A 9,027-nucleotide genomic window follows, 5' to 3' on the forward strand; every position below is an offset into this window, starting at 1 on the left:
TCAGTTTAACCCTGTTTGTCTCCACACATCCTGCATTTGGGTCCTCACTTCTTCCACACTCCACTCGGTCAGTATCCTCCCTGACTGTGACAGAAAATTTGATTTGTTGTCTTTGTGCAAATTTCAATATCAAACAGAAATTAAAATTGCATTTAAAAACAGAGCAACAGATCATACAGATATTATGAAAGATAACATTATACTTCAAACACACGAACTGCTTTTATTGGCCAAGTTTATTAATGTAAGCAAACTGGTTCTTTAGTCATGATAATTACATGATATTAAACTCAAACAGTACAAAAACATATAATTTATGATATAATTATTATATATATATTACAGTTTATACAGTATATTATTAACATACATGTTTGTAGTGTAAGCCTATGCAAGTAGATTTAATTGTACGCTGCCATCTACTGGCTGATCCGCAGTAATACCGTTTGTTTTAAAAGTTTGATGTTGTGTAACCTCCAGTGAGACTTTATAGTGATGTTGTGTTCAGTATCTGCTCCTCCTTTCATGATCAGAGTTTATCTTCAGTTTTATCTGCAGCTTCAAGAATACGTCTCCTTCTGTTTGTGTCCAGCTGTTGGCTTCAGCGCTGAGACTGAATCAGAAGGTTCACTTGCTGAGAGGCTCTTCATCAGGAACTCTGGTTGTTATTGATGAGGAGTCGCAGTGTTTAAAAGTGAAATAGAATTTAAAGATTTCATCAAGATTTACTGAACATGACAAGTTTAAAAGACCTTAAAACTGTGACTGAGAACAAATTCTATTCTAATAGAAACAGAAAAATCAGTTAAACGCGCTCTGATATGTTTATGTTTAAGACACTTATGGGAAATAAACTTTGTCTCTGAAAGACTCACTTTTTTTTATATTGCTGAGTAAGCAAACATCCACCCACTCCAACCAGGATGAGTGAGACACAGAGAAGTACAGCAATGGTCATTCCTCCTCTACCTAATGAAAAAATTACACAATCAAAGCAAAAGTAAAACATGAGCATGATTCAGAGTTAATGATGAAAAAGAGCATTTTTAAAGACAGGAAGTAGAATAAGGTCACATCCTGCTTCCTGTCCAAAGACAGCCCTGAGCTGGATCAGATTTATATTAATTCAAATGAACTCCCTGTACTGAGAGCTCTGAAACAGGCCTGTAGCTGAAACAACACTGTGTAGTTCAGCTTTCATTAGACCAACACTAGGTTCAGTTTCCAGATATGGAACAAACCTGGTCCTGGACTAAGTTTAATCTGGGATTAGATTTGTGTTTTAGTGTTTTATCTTCTGACAAAGAAATGCAGCTCATTGTATATAAATATTGTATATAAATATTACAAAGAATGAATGACCTTAATATTTTTGTGAGCTTTAAAAACTTTTTTACCTCCAGTTTTTGTTTCTTTATTCAGGTCTGGTGGTTGGAGACCTCTGGGGTGCTGAGTTGTTTCTGCCTTCCCAGGCTTTGGTTCTAAAATAAAATAAAATAAAATATAATTTATATACCCTTAAAACCTAATATTTTCTCAGTGAATTAAACTTAAGTTTTTATATAAAACTGCCCACATTGTGAACTCCATTATTCAAACAGGACAGTGATAAATGGGTGTCATGAAGCTGGAAACTTTCTTAAAAGATCAAAACTTTTTTCTTTTGTCTCGTCCAAAAACCAAATGTTAGATTTACAATCATCTGAGGAGCCAGCCTGGATCAAGTCCAGTCTAACAGCTCAGAGTGATCCCAGCTTTAAAATGAATCCTCTTACCTGAGACGGTGACTCTGCAGCTGTTGTAGCCGCTGCCATCACCTGTGGTCACCTCACACAGGTACAGACCCGAGTCGTCAGTCCTGAGTCTGGACAGCTGCAGTCTGATTCGTCCTTCTCTGAGGGCGTCTTTGTCACTCTGGACTCGCCCTGAAAACTTTGCATCCTGAACCTCTGAGAGCTCGACTCCATCATGGAGAAAATAAAGAGTTGAGTGTTTATGATCAGCTGTCAGGCTGCAGAGGATCTTCAGTGACTTGATGAACGAGTCTGATTTGGTGGTGAACGTCCACTCCAGTGTGATGTTGTGGTTCTCCTCTGCCTGATAGGAGCTCTGAGTCACATTCACTACAAATGATCCTGTGGAGGAGACAGAGAGGAGCAGACACACTGAGAACACTAGAAAACATCACAACTGTGAAGAACAACGTTCCTGTTATGAGGCCAAAAACCTTCCAGGCTCATGTTCATTCAACAGTTTGACTCCATATTTTCTCGCTGGTCATCCTCGTTTCATCTACAGATGCTTCCTTCTGTCAGAGGTTTCCAACATTTAATGTCCAAATCTCACCTGCATTCATGTCTGTGGGAAATATCCTTGATGTCATTCCTGAGTGAGGAACAACAATCAGCTTTTTCCTCAGCAGGAAATAATCAAACCATCAATGAGCGGTTTATCAGGAAACTTTTATTAAAGCTCTGCAAATATTTGAGCCAATTTCACTTTTTTATTCTTCAGCTGAATTTATTCTTAAAACAAGACAAATTCAAGTAATTATTGTTTTGTTCTGCAGTGATTCTGTCAAAGTTCAGATGAGTTCCTGTCAGAGCTGAGCTGAGTTTATGTTCATTTATTCACTGAATTACAACTAAATTCAACTTTAACAAACTGACAAGTTACTTTAAAAGTTTAGTAAATCAACTATTTCCCCACAGTCAGTGAACTAAAGCTGATCTCTGACCAAGATTAATGTGACTATATATGTGATTATATTTTTGACTAATTTATTCATCACACTTGTTCAGTATGTATTCAGCACAGTTCAGGAGCCACAGTTTTACCTTCCACCAAAATCTAAACCACTTTGCATGAATGTGTGTGAATGTGTACATGCAAACGTGTTGTATAAACTGCTGTGAGTGCTCAGCTAGAGTATGAAGTGCTACATAAGAATTACTCCATTTAGTCTATTTATTTCATTTCCCTCCTCTGTTCCAGAAGTTCCTTTAAACTTTTCTCAGTTCAGTTTTGAAACCCTGAAATATCAAAGTGAAAATACTTCAATGGAAACTTTTGTTGGTTATGGGTTTCTTCAGCATTTTGACCCCCCTTGTTCCACATTGGCTGCTTTTGGGAAATTTTTCATTTTTACACATCTAGTGTAACACAGTTTGCTTTTGTTTTCTTCTGGGTTTATTTACAGTTGCACCGTCTGTACGGGGAATTTGCTGCATGCTGTATTTTTTGGTGGTTTAAAAGAAACAGTTTATAAGTGAAATGTGAACATAAATTTGAATTGATATAAAACAAGATAATTGCCTATAATTTAGTTATTAGTTAAACAAATTATTTAAAAATAACTAAAAGTAGAATCTGCTAGAAAAAAAACATTTATTTACCTTTAATAAAATTCAAGCAGAGGATAAAAATCCACAGTGAGACAGAGAGAAACTGCTTCATCAAATTAATGACATGTGCAGATGATGGAGAACAAATCTAGTCTGCAGGACAGAAGAGTCTTCATCTGACTGTCCTGTTCATCTGTGTCCTCTCCACACTCAGGCTGCAGACAGTTAACAACTCGATTTGTTAAAAATACATCTCAATAAAAGTGCTCCACAGAAAGAACAGAAAGCAGAGTCACTTTTTGTCAGACGAAAACATGATTTAAGCTTCTCTCGGTGTCAAAGTTACTCACTGACAGCTGTCATCATCTACAACAGCACACAGCCAAGAAGAACTGTTCACAGTGACATTATTTCCCAAAATATGAAGACACTCACGGGCAGCAGGGTGTTGTGGTGGTTACTGTTGTCTCATAGAAGAAGGTCCTGGGTTCAAATCCACCTTGGTGAACTTTTCTGTTTGGAGTTTGTGTCGTTCTCTCTGGGTTTCCTCCCACAATCCAAACACATGCAGTTACTCAGGTTAGGTTAAAGTGATTCTAAATCGCCCACAGCACAGGTTTTATTCATGAAACCTTGAGAGGGAGAACACACAATGACAGCAGAGAATGAAACATATTTATATTGTGACTAGAGATCCTGGGATTTACTGTTGAGCTGCAGCTGGGATCTGATTGGTTTGAATGTGAGATTGGGCGGAGTTAACTGTATGTTCAACAGAGACTGTCTGACCTGCTGGTTCCCTGGATTGTTTTTAGTGTTTTCACTCTCACTTCTTCTTCTCCAAAACAGCAGTGTGGGAAGTGTTGTGTAACACTGAAAGCAGACTGAATTTAAGAGATTCTGTTGCAAAAGGGTGAAAAAAAATGTTACTGAAATGAGCCCTGTGGTTTATTGCTGTGTGACTGTCTGAATGAGGCTTAAACTGTGAGTCCATTATGATTTTGTTTAGTGGTGATTGTTAGATCAGATCCATCTTTAATATTTTATCTGTGGAACAGTCTGCAGATGTTTCATTCACAGCAGTTTAAAGAAAAGCTTCAGGTTTGCTAAAAACTGCTCTAAAATCTGCAGTGAAGCACAAACGAACCTTCTCAGCATATAAATATTAAAATTAAAGTGCAGCTGAGCACCATTGTTGGTCAGTGAGTAACTAACCTTCCAGTAAAATTAGCTTTGAGAGCTAAAGTTAGAGGCTCCTGATTGATGTGCATGTGCAGCTCATCCAGTCCTACTAAAAACATTTGTTTCCACTGAATGAAATTACAGAACATTTGACTCTGTAATTTGCTCCTGAAAACAAATCACAGTTACACTGTTACACCATCACCAATGAGCTCCTTTATACAGTGTGTGGACAAATGTCAGGCTGTCATTTGATGAGACACCGGCTAAAGTGTAAACAAGAGTACATTTTCAGGAACTGACTCTTTTCAGGCTTGTGACAAAAAACCACAAGCCAGATTGCTGATGGTAGTTAACAGGAACTGACCACTGGGACTTCTGTGTCACTATTCTTGATCTTGGTCGAGTTCGTTAACAAAGTTCCCCCATGTCAGTGTAGATATATATATATAACCTAACAATCAGTAATTAATGTTATTAGTTCATGTTGTTACTTTCTCTCTCTTTCTTACCCAGTTCTGACTTTCTGCTCTTTGTCTTTGAGACAGAAATATTATATTTGGACTTTGCTATGAGTTACTGAGATTAGTCTCACAGCCATCAACTGAAGTCAGTATCAACACTTCTTTGCTGTGTGTTGAAGGTATGACTGACTGACAGAGTAATGAGCGACCTTTTCCTGTTGAGTTTAGAGCTTAATGTTGGTTTAAGATATGATCATATAATCAAAGTCAAACTAATCTAAAAATATGATCATCATGTTTGTGTGCAGAGATTTAACAGTTATTGATGAACTCAGCTGCAGCAGGTTTATTAAGAAACCTTGTTGTCCAGCTACTGACAGATGTTTTTTTTTTTTAAAGTAGTTTTTTTTGTTAGAACTTTATTACAACATATTAAACACACAAAGTTGAGTTTCACAGTTTTAATAGACTTTTAAAAGACTAAAATGTAACATTTGTCCTTTTCTCTCTTAAATAAATTTTGGGCATTTTGCAGATAGTAAAATAAAATGATCCAAGATGAAGCTGCAGATTATGATTAACTATGATTAACCTGGGCTCTGCACTATGAAGCATGTTCAACATGTCTGGATTTCTTTGTTATCTGGCTTCAGTTAGCCTGACAGCAGTAATCAGGATAACAGGTCACACAGAGCAGCTCATTCATGTGACTGTAGCTACTACCAAACTCACAGAGGTCAAGCTGGCAGCATGTGACCAATCACAGACATGAAAATGTCAACTGACAGAGGGAAGACAAATTATATCATATATAAATATGGAGAGATTAAAAACACAACACAGACTAAAGCAACACACAGACAAAACAGCAGAGTGTGAGTGTGTGAGGGTTATGAATGAGAGCCTGCAACCAGCAAAAATGCAGCCTGTGTCACAGCTCTGTCACTCTGACATGATGGATTATTATTGATATTTTGATAAATAAATGTTTACGTTTTTATTCTTCAGCAGCAGCTCTGATGGTGTTCAATGTTCTGAAAAGATGAAGCACAGACTGGTTGTGCTTTCATGTGGATATGATCTGTCTGTTTTAAATGTACTCAGCTCAAATATATGTGAGAACCTCAGTTGGTACAATGGACTAAACACAATTAAACTAATTAAACTAAGTTTATGTGTTTCTGGCTTTTAATAAAAACCTGCTTTGGGGAGATTTGGAGTTTATTTTCTGATCAGTTATGAATAAAGAAAATAACCGTCTGGACTCCATTGATCAGATTTCACTGCTGGTTCTGTCCATGGTTCCATTTCTGTCCTGTTTGTTTCAGTCTGAGCTCTCACTGCTCTCTCAGCACTTTATCTAACCTGATGGTAGCTGAGGGCAGAAAGCTGTTACCTTGGTGATGGAAACATGTTCAGATTAGTGTGTGTGTGTGTGTGTGTGAAGGGCAGGAAGCTTTGAGAAAGAGAAAATTACCACATTTATGAAGACGAACAATGAGCAAGTGGTGTCCATCTGCTGACCAAACCACAACTTTTTGTCTTGTGGTTTTCATTTGGTTTCTGTGGTTTTTTTTTTTGTTTGCTTAAAAGAGGGAAACACAGCCATGACTGAAACACCACTGTTCTTCTTTCCTTGTGACAGACATTGCGTTATTCCATGAAATGGAATGATTTTGTTCACAATAAACATGCAGAGAAAATCTGAAATCGGGAAAGCCCTAAATTTTTCAGATTGAAGCTGTTCTTCCCTCTGCCTGGATTGGAGAGCTGTATTTGTTTTTAAATGTGCCAGAATAATAAAATATCATAATGACATAATCATTATAAGATAAACTTTAATGATCCCACGATGGGGAAATTTGCATATTACAGCAGCTCAAGTACAGAGAAGAAGGATGAAATAAAATAAAATAGAATAAAATAGATAACACTGTATACATAAAATATATATCAATATACACACATATACATCAAAACACTATATATTTGTATCCAGTAAACAGTCATGTAACCTGCTTGTTCTCATGCTGGGAGTCAGTTCAGGTTTTCTCTCCTGTGTTTCCTCATCATGATGTTATTGTCATGTCGACAAACTGGATGAACTTCACAGTCTCAGGTTTGTAATGCAGCTGATGTAACCCAGCCTGTTTGGATCTGTGTTTCATATTTAATCTGCTGGGTAAGCATATATTAGTTCATATTCACACCAAATACAAACAAAAACACAAATCTGTCTGTTGATTCATAAAAAATTAAATTAATTGAAAAAGTCTCACGAGTGTCAGAAGCAGGACTTTGTCTGCATTTGTCGTTCTGCTTCCTTGTTCTTCTCATTCTGTCTGACTGACTCAGCTGTAACAGTAAGAGTTGTGACATTTTCCAGCTGATCTGATGTTGAGTTTTCTTTTATGTCTTTCATCCTGGATTCTGTTTCTACAGCAATCAGCACGCTGTCCTCTTCCTTCAGTTTAGTGTTTCTGTCGTCTGCACATAGAAATGACAGAAAAATGTCTTAATTTAATTTATTGGTACTTTTCAACCAGTCGATTATCCAGAAAGGAAAATAAAAACTGAGGGTTTGTGAGATTTGCTGCTCTGACCCACAGTGAGGAGGTTACAACAGGAAGAGCTGAGAGCTGAGTTCACACTGATAACGATGCCTTCACTACATGTTCACATGTTTGATATCAGAGCTAAAGACACAGATCAATCACAAACTGTAAGATGAGCGTGACAGCAGCAGTTTGTAGTTGTCTGATAATATGAATATTATTAAAAAGCATCAAACAGCTAGTTATCTGTCTGAAGCTCACTCTTCAAACAAATAATTTTCAAGAGTGTAAAATATCACTGAACACTAACACCGTACAATAGAGAAATTATGAAGATATAAGTTTGATCATTTACAAAATAAACAGTCGTAAATTTTTATGGTTGTTTCATTTTAATGGAGAGAGACATAATATCAACCAGAAATAATGTTTTTTTCTGGATTTTTCCACCTGCTGAATTAAATGGGAGCTAAGCTGCAGATTCTGCTTTCTTACTGTAGATAAAATCCACACCACTTACCACTCTGGGTTTGCTTCAGTTTCCACACAGCAGCCACAGTAACACACACCAAGCAAATAAGCCCAACAATGATGATAAAAATCATGCTTCTGGATTCACTGATGGCATCACCTCAAAGGACAAAACAGAAATATATTAAAAAAATTAAAACAGAAGAGACAAAGTAATGAAATATTGTGTTCCTGAATGTGAGTTATTGGTACCTGGAACATGTATGTGTGTCTCTCTGCTCTGGTTGATGTTCTTCTGTTGGACTCTGCAGGTGATGTTGTTGCTGTGTCTCTTCTCCACAGTCACTCTGCTGCTGACAGTATAGAGGTCATCAGGACCTCTGAGGGTCTCTGTAGGTCCAGCAGGGAGGAGGTTTCCCTCACCGTCCAACCACAGCAGCTCAGGCTCTGGATACCAGCCTGCAGACTCACACTGTAACACCACCCTGCTGCTGTGATTGGAAATCACCTTTATGACAGGAGCAGAGACTGAACCTGATGGAGGAGGAATTCACAGTTACTCACTGCACGCATGACATCAGTCACACATTAATGTACATAATGTACCAAAGGACATTTGGTAGAATCAATATTTTAAAAAAATAAAGGCATCACTAAATTACTTGGTTTCTTCAAAAACAAACCAACAATTACTTTGCCAATATCAGCAAGCTTGTTCTTGAAAAATAAAAATAAAAAATACTCCTTCAGACACAAAGAGTTAAAATGTCCAAATATATTGTTTCATAATTGGTCTGACAGCTGAAATCCATTATGTTTTATTATTCAACAAAGGATATTCCTGACTGGGCAGATAACAGCTTTCATGTTCTCAAACTACTTAACATCTGTTTACACTCTGACAAAAAAGTAGCCAAACTTTACAGTGAATCAGACAAACGATGTCAGAAACTCAGACATATACAAAGACGGACAATCTAGTAGATCTGAATATGTTGACTGTATTTTGTT

At 37.1% G+C, this 9,027-nt stretch overlaps 1 protein-coding gene across 1 annotated transcript; it reads right to left on the minus strand.

Moving 5' to 3' along the window:
* Nucleotides 1-315: 315 nt before the first annotated feature.
* On the minus strand, nucleotides 316-3,914 carry LOC115796705 (uncharacterized). Its single transcript, XM_030753090.1, has 6 exons — nucleotides 3,780-3,914; nucleotides 3,396-3,559; nucleotides 1,776-2,135; nucleotides 1,398-1,481; nucleotides 876-969; nucleotides 316-658 (listed from the first exon to the last, which is right to left on the minus strand). The coding sequence occupies exons 2-6, from the start codon at nucleotides 3,454-3,456 to the stop codon at nucleotides 628-630; spliced, it is 630 nt and encodes a 209-aa protein (XP_030608950.1). The 5' UTR covers nucleotides 3,457-3,559; nucleotides 3,780-3,914; the 3' UTR covers nucleotides 316-627.
* Nucleotides 3,915-9,027: the final 5,113 nt, after the last annotated feature.

The sequence above is a fragment of the Archocentrus centrarchus genome, chromosome 18 (assembly GCF_007364275.1).
Source record: "Archocentrus centrarchus isolate MPI-CPG fArcCen1 chromosome 18, fArcCen1, whole genome shotgun sequence".
Taxonomy (NCBI): Eukaryota; Metazoa; Chordata; class Actinopteri; order Cichliformes; family Cichlidae; genus Archocentrus; species Archocentrus centrarchus.

Bases quoted from the DNA above. Each gene is read 5' to 3' on its own strand.
- LOC115796705 (XM_030753090.1), bottom strand. From the start codon at position 3,456: ATGAAGCAGTTTCTCTCTGTCTCACTGTGGATTTTTATCCTCTGCTTG. The intron at 1,482-1,775 runs GTAAGAGGATTC...ATTTTATTTTAG, and splicing joins CTGCAGAGTCACCGTCTCAG to AACCAAAGCCTGGGAAGGCA. The intron at 970-1,397 runs GTAAAAAAGTTT...TTTTTTCATTAG, and splicing joins TAAAGAAACAAAAACTGGAG to GTAGAGGAGGAATGACCATT.